Source organism: Schistocerca cancellata, chromosome 8 (assembly GCF_023864275.1).
Source record: "Schistocerca cancellata isolate TAMUIC-IGC-003103 chromosome 8, iqSchCanc2.1, whole genome shotgun sequence".
NCBI lineage: Eukaryota > Metazoa > Arthropoda > Insecta > Orthoptera > Acrididae > Schistocerca > Schistocerca cancellata.
Window position 1 is genome coordinate 344110661 of NC_064633.1, and position 20262 is coordinate 344130922.

The 20262-nt window shown below is 43.4% G+C and overlaps 1 protein-coding gene across 1 annotated transcript in view; it reads right to left on the bottom strand.

Annotated features, from left to right (window-relative positions):
* Positions 1-20262, bottom strand: part of LOC126094571 (myrosinase 1-like) — an 84447-nt gene that overhangs the window by 40808 nt on the left and 23377 nt on the right. The window contains exons 2-5 of the mRNA XM_049909037.1: positions 15619-15752; positions 10911-11045; positions 758-880; positions 505-688 (exon numbers count right to left, since the gene is read on the bottom strand). Coding sequence (XP_049764994.1) covers positions 505-688; positions 758-880; positions 10911-11045; positions 15619-15752 — 576 coding nt within the window. The remainder of the gene's footprint in view (positions 1-504; positions 689-757; positions 881-10910; positions 11046-15618; positions 15753-20262) is intronic.

Genomic DNA, 20262 nt, shown 5'->3' on the forward strand with positions numbered 1-20262 from the left:
AGCCGAGAGAAAATTGTGAGCAAATAAATTGCTAATGCAAAGTAAGAAATTGACCTGCTGCTATATCTCCTATGGAGAGTTGCTTTGCAAGAAATAAGATAAACAAGACCTTAAAAACAAAAGGAAAACTCTTCTCAATAATAAATAATTCAACTTCTAAGACACGGTGAATAAACGCAGTGGGACGTGAAGACTATGGCACTGATAATCCCTAACGACGGAGGTTGAGCGTTCGGCGCAGATGGCCGACAAGTACTTCTTGGGATATAGCTGGAAAGGCGCACATCCCTCTGCGTTGGCTTCCGAAAGGGCTCTGACTGATGGTCGTTGCCCAACCGACTGATCGACTAGAAAAATCGGTCGGTCAGTCGGCCAACAAGCCTAACAAGCATAACTTATCAGCCAGTCGGTCGATGGACTGATGTGTGTGTAGGGCTCTTCACCTAGCTTTGCGTACGCCCCTGTGTGCGCCTGGCGTTGCAGTGGCTGTGCTGTGGTACTGACCGTTCTGTGTGGCCCGGTACTGCTGGTCGTACAGGCGGTAGACGCGGCCGTGCGCCCTCAGCAGCGTGTGGATGGCCAGGTAGTCGCCGATGCCAGGGGCGGGCTGCGACGGCGCCGCGGTGCCCACCTCAGCGTAGCCCGAGACGAAGACACCCGGCTCGTTGAACGTTATCCACCACTTCACCTGCGGAAACGCGCACCGTCAGCCGAGCTGTGGCGGCTTTGTTGGGCGGGTATCGCCAACTTCACTCACCCTGTCCCCGAAGTTGTCGAAGAGAACTCTGGCGTACTCCACAAAGTAGTCGGCGATCAACCCGTTGGGCCAGCCACCGAGGTACTGAAGCGCTTGTGGTAGATCCCAGTGGTACATGGTCACCTGCACCATAAAAATCATATTTGTGGTTGGCATCTGGTGACACTTATCAAGCTTGTGCAACTCGCACTTGTAATATAGTGCCACAAAAAGTCACAGAAACTGACAAGTGTCTGATAATGAGCAATCTGCGTGGCGACTGACTTCAAAACAATTAACAGCTACTATGTGAACCTCTACATAACTCCATCAACTGCATGTCTACATTTGTTACTGATTTAATTTTCAATGGTTTTTTGTGGTTAGTCCACTCTCATCAGGCCCCTACATACAGGAAACGTAAAATTAGCATCAACTTTGCAAAAATACGAGTACAACATAATGTCAATAGTAACTACTACGAAACAAACTTACGTTAGCTACCACACTACTGGCCATTAAAATTGCTACACCAAGAAGAAATGCAGATGATAAACGGGTATTCATTGGACAAATATATTGTACTAGAACTGACATGTGATTACATTTTCACGCAATTTGGGTGCATAGATCCTGAGAAATCAGTACCCACAACAACCACCCCTGGCCGTAATAACGGCCTTGATACGCCTGGGCATTGAGTCAAACAGAGCTTGGATGGCGACTACAGGTACAGCTGCCCATGCAGCTTCAACACGATACCACAGTTCATCAAGACTAGTGACTGGCGTATTGTGACGAGCCGGTTGCTCGGCTACCATTGACCAGTCGTTTTCAATTGGTGAGAGATCTGGAGAATGTGCTGGCCAGGGCAACATTCGAAAATTTTCTGTATCCAGAAAGACCCGTACAGGACCTGCAACATGCGGTCGTGCATTATCCTGCTGAAATATAGGGTTTCGCAGGGATCGAATGAAGGGTAGAGCCACGGGTTGTAACACGTCTGAAATGTAACGTCCACTGTTCAAAGTGCCGTTAGCGCGAACAAGAGGTGACCGAGACGTGTAACCAATGGCACCCCATTCCATCACGCCGGCTGATACGCCAGTATGGCGATGACGAATACACGCTTCCAATGTGCGTTCACCGCGATGTCGCCAAACACGGATGCGACCATCATGATGCTGTAAACAGAACATGGATTCATCCGAAAAATGACGTTTTGCCATTCGTGCACCCAGGTTCGTCGTTGAGTACAGCATCGCAGGCGCTCCTGTCTGTGATGCAGCGCCAAGGGTAACCCCAGCCATGGTCTCCGAGCTGATAGTCCATGCTGCTGCAAACGTCGTGGGACTGTTCGAGTATATGGTTGTTGTCTTTCAAACGTCCCCATCTGTTGACTCAGGGATCGAGACGTGGCTGCACGATCCGTTACAGTCATGCGGATAAGATGCCTGTCATCTCGACTGCTAGTGATACGATGCTGTTCGGATCCAACACGGCGTTCCGTAGTACTCTCCTGAACCCACCGATTCCATATTCTGCTAACAGTCATTGGATCTCGGCCAACGCGAGCAGCAATGTCGCGATACGATAAATCGCAATCGCGATAGTATACAATCCTACCTTTATCAAAGTCGGAAACGTGATGGTACGCATTAATCCTCCTTACACGAGGCATCACAACAACGTTTCACCAGGCAACGCTGGTCAACTGCTGTTTGTGTGTGAGAAATCGGTTGGAAACTTTCCTCGTGTGAGCACGTTGTAGGTGTCGCCACCGGCGCCAACCTTGTGTGAATGCTGTGTAAAGCTAATCATTTGCATATCACAGCATCTTCTTCCTGTCGGTTAAATTTCGCGTCTGTAGCACGTCATCTTGGTGGTATAGCAATTTTAATGGCCAGTAGTGTATTATAGTGAACCAAACGATATTACATCTGTTTGTGTTACCAGCAGTAACCTAAAATCATAAAATAATCACAGTTACTACTGTGGTGTCACCGCCAGACACCACACTTGCTAGGTGGTAGCCTTTAAATCGGCCGCGGTCCGTTAGTATACGTCGGACCCGCGTGTCGCCGCTATCAGTGATTGCAGACCGAGCGCCGCCACACGGCAGGTCTAGCACTCGCCCCAGTTGTACAACCGACTTTGCTAGCGATGGTTCACTGACAAAATACGCTCTCATTTGCCGAGACGATAGTTAGCATAGCCTTCAGCTACGTCATTTGCTACGACCTAGCAAAGTGCCATTACCAGTTACTATTAATACTGAATCAAGTACAGTCAAGGGCGACGCTCATCATTAATGGATTAAAGTTAAGTATTCCATCAGCTACGTCCGTTTTTTCTAAAGTCTAAATTCCTTGTCCTGTTCCAGGCCTCACGCCAGCCTGCGTGAGCTAAAACGCGTGCCTTTCGGCTTCCTCTCATATTCCGGGGTTGGCTCTCCTGCCAATCAACAAAAACTACAGCTGTTCCGTTGTACCATTCATATTTACTGTTGAAAACAAAACGGCTGAAAGAGCAGGTGTATTGCTCGGTAGGAACAGCCTGTCACATATATTGTGTAGGTATTTATTTTATTCGTTACTCTTCTGATTGGTCTGTTCCGAATTCCTCTCCTGCACCAACCTCTTCATTGCAGAGTAGCGCTTGCTACCTACGTCTTCAAATATTTATTAGACGTATTCCAATCTCGGTCTTCCTCTATCATTTTTACCTTCTACAGCTCGCTCTAGACCCACGGAGGTTATTCACTGACGTCTTAACAAATGTTCTATCATCTTGTCTCTTCTTCTCGGTGTTTTAGACATGTTTCTTTTTTCGAAAGTTCTGTGGAGAACCTCCTCATCCCTCACGTTATCACTTCACCTAATTTTCAACATTCTTCTGTAGCACCACATCTCAAATGATTCGATTCTCTTCCGTTCCGATTTTCCAACAGTCCTTAATTCACTACCATACAATGCAGTATTCCAAATGTATATTTCCAGAAGTTTCTTCCTCAAATTAGACCCACGTTTGATACTAATAGACTTCTCTTGGCCACGAATGCCCATTTTGTCTGTCCTAGTCCACTTTTTATGTCCTGTTTTCTTCGTTCGTCATGTTTTATTTTGCTTCCACGGTAGTCGAATTCCTTAATTTCATCTACTTCGTGATCGCCAAATTTGATATTTAGATATGCATCTCGCTATTCTCATGTCTGCTACTTCTCATTACTTTTGTCTTTCTTCGATTTATTTTCAATGCATATTCTGAACTCATCAGACCGTTCATTCCATTCAACAGATCCTGTAACTATCCTTCACCTTCACTGAAGATAGCAACGTCATCAGCGAATCTTATCATTGATACCCGCCGGTCGAAGTGGCCGAGTGGTTCTAGGCGCTACTGTCTGGAACCGCGTGACCGCTACGGTCGCAGGTTCGAATCCTGCCTTGGGCATGGATGTGTGTGATGTCCTTAGTTTAGTTAGGTTTAAGTAGTTCTAAGTTCTAGGGGACTGATGACCTCAGAAGTTAATTTCCATAGTGCTCAGAACCATTTGAACCGTTGATACTCTTTCACCCTACATTTTAATCCCACTCTCAAGCCTTCTTTTAGTTCCGTCATTGCGTCTTCGATGTATAGATTGCACATTAGGGGTGAAAGACTGCCTCTCTATCTTATACCCTTTTTAATGCGAGCACTTCCAGTCTTATTGTTCCCTCCTGGTTCTTGTACATCTCGTATATTACCCGTCGAGTCTTTCACTTAATGCGGCCAATACAACCGATCGCCCGTCAGAACTCCAAGTTGGGCCACACGCATGATTTGGCAACGATGTAAAATGCGGCTGTATCTGAAGGAAGTGTCTCCTTCTCGAGGTGTTATAATGCTCTATGAGCTCGTGGTCTACTGATATACGTCGCGAAAAGTAGACACGACGACGAATCCACACGCTCCCTTATTTTTCACACCGCATTTCGGCTATCTGCTTAAGTTATCAGTATGACGGAACCTCAAAAATAATTCGGTTCACATCTTAACCCACCAGTAATGGCTAAAACTTCCGGAAACAATTCCGCAAAAGAGCTCACGGCTGCATCGAGATCACAACAGCACACCTTCGAAAGTTTCCTCTCCCTTCCGCGGCCGCCATCTACCGGCAACAGGCCACATGGCAGCCGCCGCCTCACAAGGGCCGTTCGACCAGGTTACAAAGGCGTGGTGAGTGTATTCGTCAACTGTCAAATGGTTCAAATGGCTCTGAGCACTATGGGACTTTACACCTGAGGTCATCAGTCCCCTAGAACTGAGAACTACTTAAACCTAACTAACCTAAGGACATCACACACATCCATGCCCGGGGCAGGATTCGAACCTGCGACCGTAGCGGTCGCGCGGTTCCAGACTGAAGTGCCTAGAACCGCTCGGCCACTCCGGCCGGCTCGTCAACTGTCATTGTCTTGTTTGAAGTCCTGGTATGTATCTTGCAGGTGTTGTTGTTGTGGTCTTCAGTCCTGAGACTGGTTTGATGCAGCTCTCCATGCTACTCTATCCTGTGCAAGCTGCATCTCCCAGTACTTACTGCAACCTACATCCTTCTGAATCTCCTTAGTTCATTCATATCTTGGTCTCCCTCTAAGATTTTTACCCTCCACACTGCCCTCCAATGCTAAATTTGTGATCCCTTTGTAAGTAGGCTGTTTATGTTTTCTTATTGGCAATGCCACGTAGCGCTCTGTATGAAAATCACTGGCTGTGCTGTGTGCAGTCTGTGGCTAGTTTGCATTGTTGTATGCCATTGTAGTGTTGGGCAGCGGCAGCTGGATGTGAACAGCGCGTAGCGTTGCGCAGTTAGAGGTGAGCCGCCAGCAGTGGTGGATGTGTGGAAGGAAATGGCGGAGTTTTGAAATTACATATATTATGACTTTTGATGATATTAAGGTAAATACATTGTTTGTTCTCTATTAATATCATTCATTTGCTAACTATCCCTATCAGTAGTTAGTGCCTTCTGTAGTTTGAATCTTTTATTTAGCTGGCAGTAGTGGCGCTCGCTGTATTGCAGTAGTTCGAGTAACGAAGATTTTTGTGAGGTAAGTGATTTCTGAAAGGTATAGGTTAAAGTTACTCAGGGCCATTCTTTTGCAGGGATCTTTGATAGTCAGATTGCGTTGCGCTAAAAACATTGTGTGTCAGTTTAAGCACAGTCTTGTATAATTTGTTCTAAGGGGACGTTTCATACCTTGATGCCTCAGAACATGTCCTACCAACCGGTCTCTTCTTCTTGTCAAGTTGTGCCACAAACTCCTCTTCCCCCAATTCTATTCAATACTTCCTCATTAGTTATGTGGTCTACCCATCTAATATTCAGCATTCATCTGTAGCACCACATTTCTAAAGCTTCTATTCTCTTCTTGTCCAAACTATTTATCGTCCACGTTTCACTTCCATACATGGCTACACTCCATACAAATACTTTCAGAAATGACTTCCTGACACTTAAATCTATACTCGATGTTAACAAATTTATCTTCTTCAGAAACGCTTTTCTTTCCATTGCCAGTCTACGTTTTATATCCTCTCTACTTCGACCATCATAAGTTATTTTGCTCCCCAAATAGCAAAACTCCTTTACTACTTTAAGTGTCTCATTTCCTAATCTAATTCCCTCAGCGTCTCCCGACTTAATTCGACTACATTCCATTATCCACGTTTTGCTTTTGTTGATATTCATCTTATATCCTGCTTTCAAGACACTGTCCATTCCATTCAACTGCTCTTCCAAGTCCTTTGCTGTCTCTGACAGAATTACAATGTCATCGGCGAACCTCAAAGTTTTTGTTTCTTCTCCATGGATTTTAATACCTACTCCGAACATTTCTTTTGTTTCCTTTACTGCTTGCTCAATATACAGATTGAATAGCATCGGGGAGAGGTTACAACCCTGTCTCACTCCCTTCCCAACCACTGCTTCCCTTTCATGTCCCTCGACTCTTATATCTGCTTTCTGTACAAATTGTAAATAGCCTTTCGCTCCCTGTATTTTACCCATGCCACCTTTATAATTTGAAAGAGAGTATTCCAGTCAACATTGTCAAAAGCTTTCTCTAAGTCTACAAATGCTAGAAACGTAGGTTTGCCTTTCCTTAATCATTCTTCTAAGGTAAGTCGTAAGGTCAGTATTGCCTCACGTGTTCCAACATTTCTACGGAATCCAAACTGATCTTCCCCGAGGTCGGCTTCTACTAGTTTTTCCATTCGTCTGTAAAGATTTCGTGTCAGTATTTTGCAGCTGTTATTAAACTGATTGTTCGGTAATTTTCACATCTGTCAACACCTGCTTTCTTTGGGATTGGAATTATTATATTCTTCTTGAAGTTTGAGGGTTTTTCGCCTGTCTCATACATCTTGCTCACCAGATGGCAGAGTTTTGTCAGGACTGGCTCCCCCAAGGCCCTCAGTAGTTCTAATGGAATGTTGTCTACTCCCGGGGCCTTGTTTCGACTCAGGTCTTTCAGTGCTCTGTCAAACTCTTCACGCAGTATCGTATCTCCCATTTCACCTTCATCTACATCCTCTTCCATTTCCATAATATTGTCCTCAAGTACATTGCCCTTGTATAGACACTCTATATACGCCTTCCACCTTTCTGCTTCCCCTTCTTTGCTTAGAACTGGGTTTCCATCTGAGCTCTTGATATTCATACAAGTGGTTCTCTTTTCTCCAAATGTCTCTCTAATTTTCCTGTAGGCAGTATCTATATTACCCCTAGTGAGATAAGCTTCTACATCCTTACATTTGTCCTCTAGCCATCCATGCTTAGCCATTTTGCTCTGCCTGTCGATCTCATTTTTGAGACGTTTGTATTCCTTTTCTCCTGCTTCATTTACTGCATTTTTATATTTTCTCCTTTCATCAATTAAATTCAATATTTCTTCTGTTACCCAAGGATTTCTACTAGTCCTCGTCTTTTTACCTACTTTATCCTCTGCTGCCTTCACTACTTCATCCCTCAGAGCTACCCATTCTTCTTATACTGTATTTCTTTCCCGCATTTGTGACAATTGTTCCCTTATGCTCTCCCTGAAACTCTGTACAACTTCTGGTTTAATCAGTTTGTCCAGATCTCATCTCCTTAAAAACCTACCTTTTGGCAGTTTCTTCAGTTTTAATGTACAGTTCATAACCAATAGATTGTGGTCAGAGTCAACATCTGCCCCTGGAAATGTCTTACAATTTAAAACCTGGTCCCTACATCTCTGTCTTACCATTATATAATCTATCTGATACCTTCTAGTATTTCCAGGATTCTTCCATGTATACAACCTTCTTTTATGATTCTTGAACCAAGTGTTAGCTATGATTAAGTTATGCTCTGTGCAAAATTCTACCAGACGGCTTCCTCTTTCATTTCTCTCCCCCAATCCATATTCACCCACTATGTTTCCTTATCTCCCTTTTCCTACTCTCGAATTCCACTCACCCATGACTATTAAATTTTCTCTCCCTTCACTACCTGAATAATTTCTTTTATCTCATCATACATTTCATCAATTTCTTCATCATGTGCAGAGCTAGCTGGCATATAAACTTGTACTATTGTAGTAGGTGTGGGCTTCGTGTCTATCATGGCCACAATAATGCGTTCACTATGCTGTTTGTAGTAGCTTACCCGCACTCCTATTTTTTATTCATTATTAAACCTACTCCTGCATTACCCCTATCTGATTTTGTATTTATAACCCCTTATTCACCTGACCTGCAGGTTCGTATTGAATTTCGCTTACTTGGAACGTGTAACGTTATGTAAGTTCTATAAAATAGAGACGTAAGTGGAAAAAGTCTAACATTTGTTACCATTTGTTACATATTGTTCGCTTTGGGTTTAATAGCGGCAGTGACGGTCTAGTAGAGAGGTGAAGACTGCAGTGGCAGTTCTAGTCCTTTTTATTGTATATGGGGCGACTGCTTTCGTGCAAAGACGTCAGAACAGAATTTGCTACTTTCAAGAAAATCGTTGTGGCATGAATGATTTTCAGCTTTCAGCAAGTCTCGATTCTGACACATATGATGAACTGCGATAACTAAACCGTCGCGTGACATTTGCATTCAAGAGGCAAGGTTCAGAAGTCGAGTTTAGAAGTGCGGCATGCTCTTATTGAAAGCAACAAAAACTAAATGGGTAAATATTTCAGTATATTTGCTTGAACGTCATCAGCTCGCTCATTGAGTACTCCTATGCAATGCAACACTGTTTCTCCCTCGTGGTCGAGTATAAGTCTTTTGTTAGGACTCAGTCGTTAACTCCATCGTAAGAAGTTAACACAAACGCATCATAACTCGTCACCAGCTCGGGATTTTGACTATCTAACGAGCGAGTTGGACAGAATTTGGCACGATATCCCTCACGAGGACATCCAATAATTCTGTCAATAAATTCCAAGCCAAATAATCGCTTGCATGTGGGCCACAGATGGACCCGCCAGGTTAGCCGAGGGCGCTAATGCACTGCTTCCTGGACTCGGGTAGGCGCACCGGCCCAGGTTTGAAACGGCCCAGCGTATTAACGACGAGGGCCGGTGTGCCGGTCAGCCCGGCTGTGTGGTTTTTAGGCGGTTTTTTGCATACCACTAGGTGAATACCAGCCTGGGCCTCACGTCCCGCCTCAATTACACGGTTCGCAGACATTTGAAAACGTTTGCACTGTTTCATGGCTTACACTAGATGCTTACAGCTGGGGTACACTAATTCCAGTCCTGGAGGGGGGGGGGGGGGGCACCAACACCTTATTGAACTGGGAACTGCTCAATTTTTCATGCTTTTTCTCTTGAATAAATAACCCAATTTTTCTGCAATTGAAAACGTTTCTTTATCTGTATATGTGCATCCCAACTCCTGATTTCCATCTGATTGGGATAATTCCTTTGCTTTGTTGTGAGTCTTTTTTTTTTTTTTTTTGTTTTAGAGCGTGTATACTGGGTGTCTCTCCTGTGGGTTGTCAGTCGCTTTTTCTTTGGTGTTTCCAAAAATATTTGCAATTTCGTTTTTGCAATGTGTAGCTGGAGTCTGCCAAAACAAATACTGCTTATCACGTCTTTTATGTGAAGCCCAGTATCAACAGACAGTATAGTTTTGTATCTAGTTACAAACAAAACTATTTTTAAAGTGGAATTTTACGTGCCCTCTCGATACAGGCGTCCCAAATTAGTCTTGCACGATATTCGTTTTAGAATAATATATTTTGTAGTCTATAGTCGGAATGTATTTATGAGGGCTATTCGGAAAGTAAGGAACGATAGGTCGCGAAATGGAAACCACAGTGAAAATGAAAATTGTTTTATTTGCAACAGTTAGCCACAGCATCCAGCTACGTATCTCCATACTCGCCGATACGACTTAGACGTTAATTGTAGCGTTGTACCAACTTTCCAATACCCTCGTTATAGAAGGCACCCCTCCAGTGCTTCCCGCCAATTTTCTACACTGGCCTACAGCTCGTTGTCTGTGCCAAAATGTTGTCTTCATAGCCAGCGGTTCTTGTCGGCAGAGATGAAACTCAGAGGAAGACAATTATGGGCTGTATTGTGGGTAATCACACATTTCCAATTAAAAACGATGCAGGAGCATCTTCATTGTCGCTGCAGAATGCGGCTGAGAATTGTTTTGAAGAAGAAAACGCACGACAGTTATGTAATGTTGGCTGCATAGCTTCAGGCGAAATTTCTCATCAGGCCCTCGTACTTTGCGGGAGACACTATTGTTCTAGGTATCTTAGTGTGCTTCCTGTGTGCTCAGAACTAAAAAGAACGACGTAATGGGATCGACAGGCATAATAGAGACACTGCCCAACACACCTGTGCAAAACGTCATCGGATTTTCACTGTGGTTTCCATTTCGCGACCGATGTTCCTTACTTTCCGAATAACCCTCGTATTTTGCCTACTGGCTAACGTTTTGGTACACAGTACTTTCCTCAGGCCATCCCCTGGCACTAAGTCGTCATGTCCATTTCCCAAGTAGGTGCGTCAAATATTTAAAATAAGGCAGGATACATGCCGCGACTAAACTTATTTCACGCTGTACCTTCGTCTCATCTAGACTATTTTCAGTAAATAACAAGAAGCGTGAGACATTTATCGCCTTCTGACTGGAGTTGATGTGATGACGCCTTTCTTACCACAGGCTGGATCCCGTTGTCCAGCAACTCATTGATGAGGTTGTTGTAGTAGTCGATGCCTGGTTGATTGATGATGTCGATGTCTCCAGTGGGCAGAATGCGAGACCAGGAGATGGAAAAGCGGTACACGTCTGCCTGAGGGAGAAAAAAATCGCAGCTATGGAAAAATTACGTATACAAACATCACACCCCAGTCATAACATAAAACATTCCGTTCTTCAAACCGATTAATACCACATTTTCTTAAACATACAAATTCAACTTCAGTACAAATAAAATCAACTTAATTAATGGTGGCGTATGTTGTTGTGAGTCACTGTACAGAAAAGGTGGCTTAAAATGTAGTTCCTATAGTAGTTTCATATATGTTAAAAATAATAAATAACTACAATAAAAATCTGTGTAAGAACAAATCACTTGTTGCGTAAATTATTTGAAAATAATCACAATGTTCTTAGAAAAAAATTATTTTGTTCACTTCCATTACGCCTAGCTAGTGCTAGTGTAGGAAGAAATTTTTGATCCACAATCTAGCAGAAGACGTCGTTTCAGTAGAATGGATTAAATACACACTAATCCTTTTTCATAATATTTGTTAGGTCTTGATTGTCGCCCTAACATTCTTCAGTTTGTAATTCAGTCTTTAATTTCAGTCTATAAGATAAAGAGCGAAATTTTTCCGCTTGAAAATGGTCCCAAAGACTGAAACGGCAATCAAGGGACTTGTAAATAAAGTGACTTTTATAGTTAAGGTCACCGTGAAGTCCATTAAAAAGATTCATATCGAATTATGATTATTTGCCCTTCCAGCACGGCTTTCCGGATTGGGGAGGAGGGCCTGGTCCCCGGCACGATTTTGCCCGGCCGACTTGTGTCGAGGTCCGAGTGAGCCGGCCAGTCTGTGGATGGTTTTTAGGCGGTTTTCCATCTGCCTCGGCGAATGCTGTTTGGTTTCCCTTACTCCGCCTCAGCTACACTATGTCGACGATTGCTGCCCAAACAAATTCTCCACGTACGCGTACTCTACCACACAAACACAGGGGTTACACTCGTCTGGTGTGAGACGTTCCCTGGAGGGGAGGGGGGGGGGGTTCACCGGGGACCGAACCCCACAATAACCCTGAAAGAGGGGTGGGGTGGCGGAGGGGTGGACTGCAGTAGTCGTCGTGCGGTTGTGGACCACTGCGGCTGCGGTGGGGACGGAGCCTCTCCATCGTTTCTGGGCCCCCGGTTAACATACAATACAATACATACAATAAAATGATTATTTTGTATTACTTGTGTGTCCTCGCGTCGAAATTTAATGGATACAATATCTTTTATCTTTTTTGAGTCATCAGCCTTCTGACTGGTTTGATGCAGCCTGCCACATATTCCTCTCCTGTGCCAACCTCTGCATCTCAACGTAGCATTTGCAACCTACGTCCTCAATTATTTGCTGGATGTATTACAATCTCTGTCTTCCTCTACAGTTTATGCCCTCTACAGCTCCCTCTAGTACCATGAAAGTCACTCCTTGATGTCTTAACAGATGGCCTGTCATCCCGTATTTTCTCCTTGTCTGTGTTTCCACATATTTCTTTCCTCGCCGATTCTGCGCAGGAACTCCTTACCTTACCAGTTTATTTTCAACATTCGTCTGTAGCATCATATCTCAGATATTCCGATTCTCCTCTGTTCTGGTGTTCCCACAGGTCATGTTTCACTACCATACAATGCTGTGCTCCAGACGTACATTCCCACGAATTTCTTCCTCAAATTTAGTGCTACGTTTGACACTAGTACACTTCTCTCGGCCCTTTTTGCCAGTGCCAGTCTGCTTTTGATGTCCTCCTTGCCCCGTCCGTCATTGGTTATTTTGCTGCCTAGGAAGCATAATTTCTTGACTCCACCTCCTTCGTGAACATCAATCCGGATGTTAAGTTTCTCGCTGTTCTCATTTACCCTATTTCTCATTACTTCCGTCTTCCTTCGTTTTACTGACAACCCATATCCTGTACTCATTACATTGTTCATTCCGTTCAACATATCATGCAATTCTTCTTCAGTTTCATTCAGGGTATCAATATCATCAGCGAATCGGGTCCTTGATCACCTTTCACCTTGAATTTTAGTTGCACTCCTGAACATTTCTGTTATTTCCTGCTTCTTCGATGTACAGATTGAACAGTAGGGGCGAAAGGCTACATCCTTGTCTTACACCCTTTTTAATACGAGCACTTCGTTCTTGGTGATCCACTCTTGTTATTCCCTCGAGGCTCTTGTACATATTGCGTATGACCCGTTTCTCCCTATAGGTTATCCCTATGTTTCTCAGAATTTCGAACGTCTTGCACCATTTTATATCGTCGAACGCTTTTTCCAGGTTAACAACTCCTATAAACGTGTCTTGATTTTTCTTTAGTCTCACTTCCATTATCAACCGCAACGTCAGAATTGCCTCACACCAACGTGAACAATCTTTTTGTTGCCAATTCCCCCAACGATTTTAGAAATTCTGATGAAATATTATCAATCACTTCTGCCTTATTTGATTTTAAGTCCACCAAAGCTCTTTTAAATTCTAATTCCAATACTGGATTCCCCATCTCTTCTAAATCGTCTCCTGTTTCTTCTTCTATCACATCAGACAAATCTTCCCCCTCATAGAGGCCTTCAATGTACTCTTTCCACCTAGGCGCTCTCTTCTCTGCATTTAACAGTGGAATTCCCGTTGCACCCTCAATGTTACCAACATTTATTTTTCGATATCTTCACATTTTTCATGCAAACATTTCGCCTTAGCTTCCTTGCATTTCCTATTTATTTCATTCCTCAGCGACTTGTATTTCTGTATTCCTGAATTTCCCTGAACATTTTTGAACTTCCTTCTTTCATCGATCAGTTGCAGTATTTCTTCTGTTACCATGGTTTCTTCGCACTTACTTTCTTGTACCTATGTTTTTCTTTCCAGCTTCTATGATTGACCTTTTTAGACATGTCCATTCCTCTTCAATACCCTGCCTACTGAGCTATTCTTTATTGCTGTATCTATAGTCTTAGAGAACTTCAAGCGTGTTTCACCATCCCTTAGAACTTTTGTATCCCACATCTTTGCTTATTGATTCTTCCTGAATAATCTCTTCAACTTCAGCCTACTCTTCATTGCTACTTCATTGTGATCTGAGTCGATATCTGCTCCTAGGTACGCCTTACAATCCAGTATCTGCTTTCGGAATCTCTGTCTGACCATGATGTGATCTAACTGAAATCTATTCGTATCTCCCGGCCTTTTGGCCTTTTCCAAGTATATCTCCTCCTCTTGTCGTTCTTGAACAGAGTATTCGCTATTACTAGCTGAAATTTATTACAGAGTATTCGTTATTACTAGCTGACATTTATTACAAATTCAATTAGTCTTTCTCCTCTCTCATTACTCATCCCATTCTTCTGTAACCTTTTCTTCTGCTCCTTCCCCTACAACGCATCCCAGTTCCCCATGACTATTAGATTTTCATCTCCCTGTACTGTATTACCCTTTCAATATCCTCATATATTTTCTCTATCTTTTCTATCTTCATCTTGAGACGTCGGCATGTATACCTGAACTATCGTTGTCGGTGTTGGTTTGCTATTGATTCTGACAAGAACAACCCTGTCACTGAACTGTTTACTATAACACATTCTTTGCATTACCTTTCTATTCATAACGAATCCTACACCCGTTATACCATTTTCTGCTGCTGTTGATATTAGCTCATACTCATCTGACCAGAAATCCTTGTCTTCTTTCCACTTCACTTCACTAAACCCTACTATATCTAGATTGAGCATTTGCATTTCCCTTTTCAGATTTTCAGCTTCCTACCTCGTTCAAACTTCTGACTTCCCGCGCCCCGACTCGTAGAACGTTGTCCTTTCGTTGGTTATTCTATCTTTTTCTCATGGTCACCTCCCCCTTGGCAGTCCCCTTCCGGAGATCAGAATGGGTGACTATTCCGGAATCTTTTGCTGATGGAGAGATCATCATTACAGGCCACATGTCCTGCGGATGCTCGTTACGCGCCTTTAATGCAGTGATTCCCGTTGTCTTCTGCATCCTCATGCCGTTGTTCATCGCTGATTCTTCCACCTTTAGGGGGCAGTTTTCCAAACCAAGGACTGGAGAGTGCCCTAAAACTCTTACCGCTCCTCCGCCCTCTTTGACAAAGCCGTTATCAAAATGAGGGTGCTTTGGCCACTAACGCTGATTTTTAATGAAAATGTAAGCAGTGGCGGGTTTCGAACCTGTGTTTGGTTCAAATGACTCTGAGCACTATGGGACTTAACATCTGTGATCATCAGTCCCCTAGAACTTAGAACTACTTAAACCTAACTAACCTAAGGACATCACACACATCCATGCCCGAGGTAGGATTCGAACCTGCGACCGTGGCGGTCACGCAGTTCCAGACTGAAGCGCCTAGAACCGCACGGCCAGACCGTCCGGCTCGAACCTGTGTCAAGGGACGTTTTGATATGTGTCAAAGACGCCACCCCTAGACCACGGATCTCCAACTACTACAGTAAAAACAAATCAGCTGATTTCACAGTGCCACATCGCCAGATTGTTGTAATGATAATGGGTGTGATCTGTCGTATCCTTTCGTCAAGAAAAATCAAATCGTCTTGTCGCTGATTCTTCCTTCTCATCAAAACAAAGCACATAACGTCATTTTAATTCACTCACGTTAATGGCTTTCAGCATTTGTACATCCTCCTTGTATTTGTGGTAAGAGTCGCACGCCACATCTCCATTATCTCCATTGTTTCCATATTCCGGATGTTCGTGCAGCATGTGGTCCCAGATACTCTCGCCCTTGCCTGTAAGTGACACAAACCACATTTGACATTGTATTACCAGACAATTTTTGGAATGCAAAGTGCATGGATACAAAGACTCAAAAAAATGGTAAGTTATTCGAGATAAGAGGAGTCTTAAAATATTACCAGTGTGAAATAAGGAATTTTGAATACAATGATGCCACAATCTGGTCCATGTGAAGTTCCCTATGTGCAAATGGCTCTGAGCACTATGGAACTTAATATCTGAGGTTATCAGTCCCCTAGAACTTAGAACTACTTAAAACTAACTAACCTAAGGACATCACACACATCCATGCCCGAGGCAGGATTCGAACCTGCGACCTTAGCGGTCTCGCGGTTCCAGACTGAAGCGTCTAGGACGGCTCGGCCACATCGGCCGGCTACCCTATGTGCAAGTAATAAAAACAATATTTTTATTACTTAGTAACAAATCTTTTTTGCTGCCCGAGGAGAGGACGTTATCCATTAGTGTCGTTTTATGATGCCATAGAAGAGAAAATAAAGACTGCCGGTCGCGGTGGTCTAGCGGTTCTGGCGCTGCAGTCCGGAACCGCGGGACTGCTACGGTCGCAGGTTCGAATCCTGCCTCGGGCATGGGCGTGTGTGAAGTCCTTAGGTTAGTTAGTTTTAAGTAGTTCTACGTTCTAGGGGACTTATGACCTAAGATGTTGAGTCCCATAGTGCTCAGAGCCATTTGAACCATTTTTTTGAAAATAAAGACAGCGCGATGCCAAAGTGACAGAGATCATACTTTAGTAGAACTTGCCGAGAAGAACTACGTATGCCTCCGTAGCACATTTTTCAACCAGAAAAAAGAAAACAAAAGAAATCTGGTAAGGAACAAAGGTGCAAAAATGAAGTTGGCTAAGGTTTACCAAACAATAAAGAAACTGTTTAGATTGTGACGATGCCAAAACATTTTCGAATAGCAAGTGACTATAATCTCGCAAGATGCAGGGCAAAATTCGATAACAAGCTAGAAACGAAATAACTGAATGTGAAGTACGAGAATTTATTTAAGCTATATTAAATTAAGTACCAGATTCAACGTCTTTGAAAACGGAGGCTATACAAACGAAGAGGGCAATTACTTAAAAAAAATACTTACGCAAATAGCAAATATTCAAGGTACAAGAAAGAAAATGACAAGAACATCTCAGGTGGAATGCAGCAGCTATTAAAGAAGTAGGTGACAGCATCAAGTAAATAATAATAGGAATTTGACAGAATATGCTGCATTAATTAACCTTCGTGAGGCTTGGTTAGCAACACAGGATCATAGACTTTTCCATGCGACGTGCAGATTCACTGTTGCCATAGATATCTACATCTGAAACCAACATGTCACTGACAACGGACTGCATAAAAGTGTTCTACATCATTCGATTTTTTCAATGACTAAACAGTGTTGGTGTATCTGTAATCATGTGGTGTTCTGTCTACAACATGTGTGTGCGTGCAAACAAACAAATACTCTAACATTACCTACATGTTTTATGTAAGTATGAGCTGGCATTATGGTATAAACTATATGCCAATAAATTCAGTTCAAATGCAAGTATGGAGAAATCAAAACAGAACTTACATCAGCAGTCGACACCGGAACATCCAGTCTTCTTCTTCCTTCATGGGGTAGATTTACCGCATATTCTGTCTTTACTGAAGCCACATGTTCCTCGGTTGATCTACATCTTTCTTTACTCTCGGTTCAAAACTAATTACTTGTTTAGCTGATCTGCCTTCCCCCATTCTGTTGGTATATTGCTTTCATTTTATGCATACTTACTCTATATTTACACAATATATTCTCTAAGTCAAAAAAAAAACGACGCACCGCGGAGGAATTATCCGAATGAGATGGGGAAATCGGTACATATGATGTTCATGTACTGACAAACAAATGATTAAAGTTTCAGAAAAATTGGGTGATTTATTCAAGAGAAAGAGCTTCACAAATTGAGCAAGTCAATAAAGCGTTGTTCCACCTCTCACCCTTATGCAAACGGTTATTCGCCTTGGCACTGATTGACAGAGTTGCTCGATGTCCTGAGGGATATCGTGCCAAATGCTGTGTGATGGCGCGTTAGATCGCCAAAATCCTGAGCTAGTTGGAGGGCCCTGCCCACATATTCCATACTTCCTCTACTGAGAGAGATCCGGTGATCTTATTGACCGTGGTAGCGTTTGGCAAACATGAAGGGAAGCAGTGGAAACTCTTGCCGTGTGCAGGCGGGCATTATCTTGTTGAAATGTAAGTCCAAGGTGGCTTGCCATGAACGGCAACAAAACGGAGCGTAGAATATCGTCGACGTGCCGCTGTACTGTAATAATGTCTCAGATGACAACCAAATGGGTCATCCTGTTAAAAGAAATGGCACCCCAGACCAGCACTCTTGGTTGTCAGGCTGTATGGCAGGTGACAGTCAGGCTGGAACTATTCGGAGTGTCTCCTGACACGCCTCGGTGGTTGTCGGGGCTCGGTTCGAAGCGGGACTCGTCACTGAAGACAGTTCTTCTCCAGTCAGTGGGATTCCAGGCCGAGGACGTGTACGGAGGCGCCCCAAACAACGGTGGGATACCGGCCTCACTGTCACCCTCCATACAACCGTTAACCAGGAGTGATGGTCTGGGGAGCCGTTTCTTTTCATATTAGGACCTCTTCGGATGTTGCCGGCCGGAGTGGCCGTGCGGTTCTAGGCGCTACAGTCTGGAACCGAGCGACCGCTGCGGTCGCAGGTTCGAATCCTGCCTCGGACATGGATGTGTGTGATGTCCTTAGGTTAGTTAGGTTCTAAGTTCTAGGCGACTGATGACCTCAGAAGTTAAGTCGCATGGTGCTCAGAGCAATTTTTCTTCGGATGTCATCCTCCGCACCCTCACAGCACATCAGTACGTCGACGATTTTGTTACCTCTCATTGCAAGCCATCCTGGGCTAAAATTTCGGCAACAAAATGACCGCCGTCACACGCAAGAGTTTCTACTGCTTGCGGTCTAAGGCGCTGCAGTCATGGACTGTGCGGCTGGTCCCGGCGGAGGTTCGTGTCCTCCCTCGGGCATGGGTGTGTGTGTTTGTCCTCAGGATAATATAGATTAAGTAGTGTGTAAGCTTAGGGACTGATGACCTTAGCAGTTAAGTCCCACAAGATTTCACACACACATTTCTACTGCTTGTCTTCGTGTAAAACCTCCTTTGGCAAGCAAGGTCGCCGGATCTCTTCCCAATTGAGGACGTATGGAACAAGTAACGCCGCTTCCTTGGGACGAAAAATTGAAAATATAAAATAGTACCCAGAGCCCAATAAGAGTCCCAAGAGCCAAGATCCAAATTTCATGTCCCACTGAAATAGCACCACTTGAATAGTAGCAAGTATATAGAAAAGAAATTCAGTATAAAGTGACTTAATGTTTTGAAAAGGGAAAGAAAAGAAATAGAATCCATTAGTTTCAAATTAAAATAATAGTAGATCGCAAAGTAGTGTACTTATAAATCACGGAACAGAACGAGTGAACTCAAAGAATACTCCTTGTGAGTACTCCTTGAAGACACTGTGTAATACAGAATTTTAAAAAAATCATACATTGTTAATGTGCTGCTAGCGCTTGCTGGATTAGGTCGTATCTCAACGTGTGTTCTTGTACATAGGCGCGACGAGACTGTTTTTGTGCATTTTCGGAAATTTTGCGATCTGCTAGGAGTCATTAAACTTGCAATAGGTCGATCAGCGCCGGCCGAGGTAGCCGAGCGATTCTAGGTGCAACAGTCTGGAACCGCGCGACCGCTACGGTCGCAGGTTCGAATCCTGCCTCGGGCATGGATGTGTGTGATATCCTTAGGTTAGTTAGGTTTAAGTAGTTCTAAGTTCTGAGGGACTGATGGCTTTAGAAGTTAAGTACCATAGTGCTCAGAGCCATTTGAACCATTTGAAGGTAGATCAGCAGCCTTGAGTATATCATTACGTAAAGCCAAGAGAGGAAAAGATCCGAACTTGTCTTAAATTGATTATCATACAGGGAAGACTGAACTTTGCCCCAAAGTAATAGACTGTTAACAATTCACCGACATAGGAAGTGGACATTGGTATTAAATTGTGAGAAATTACTGAAGTTTCGTTAAAGTAGCAAATGAAATCTGGATCTTGTTAGAAACTCTTTGACTGAAACTTAACGTAACTAATTCCACCCAGCTCAGAGAAAAGTTACTTCCTTAATACAATGATAGGACGTGAATAGTACAGAATAAACCAGCATAAAGTGAAATTTCTTTCAACCGATTAACATTGTGTGTTTATGAAATATTTATTTGTGCAACGACATAGATCAAGTAACAGAGCGCAGCATGCATAAATATTCTTTGCCGCGTTAGAAAGTTATTGTACCGATTCGAACTATTAAACTTACGGAAACTGAAAACTTTAGGGGAGAAACTATTACCACACAGGGACTGTAACCACAATTAGTATGACTACAGGGATAGCCATTGGTGTGCAACTACGAATAGCTGTGCTC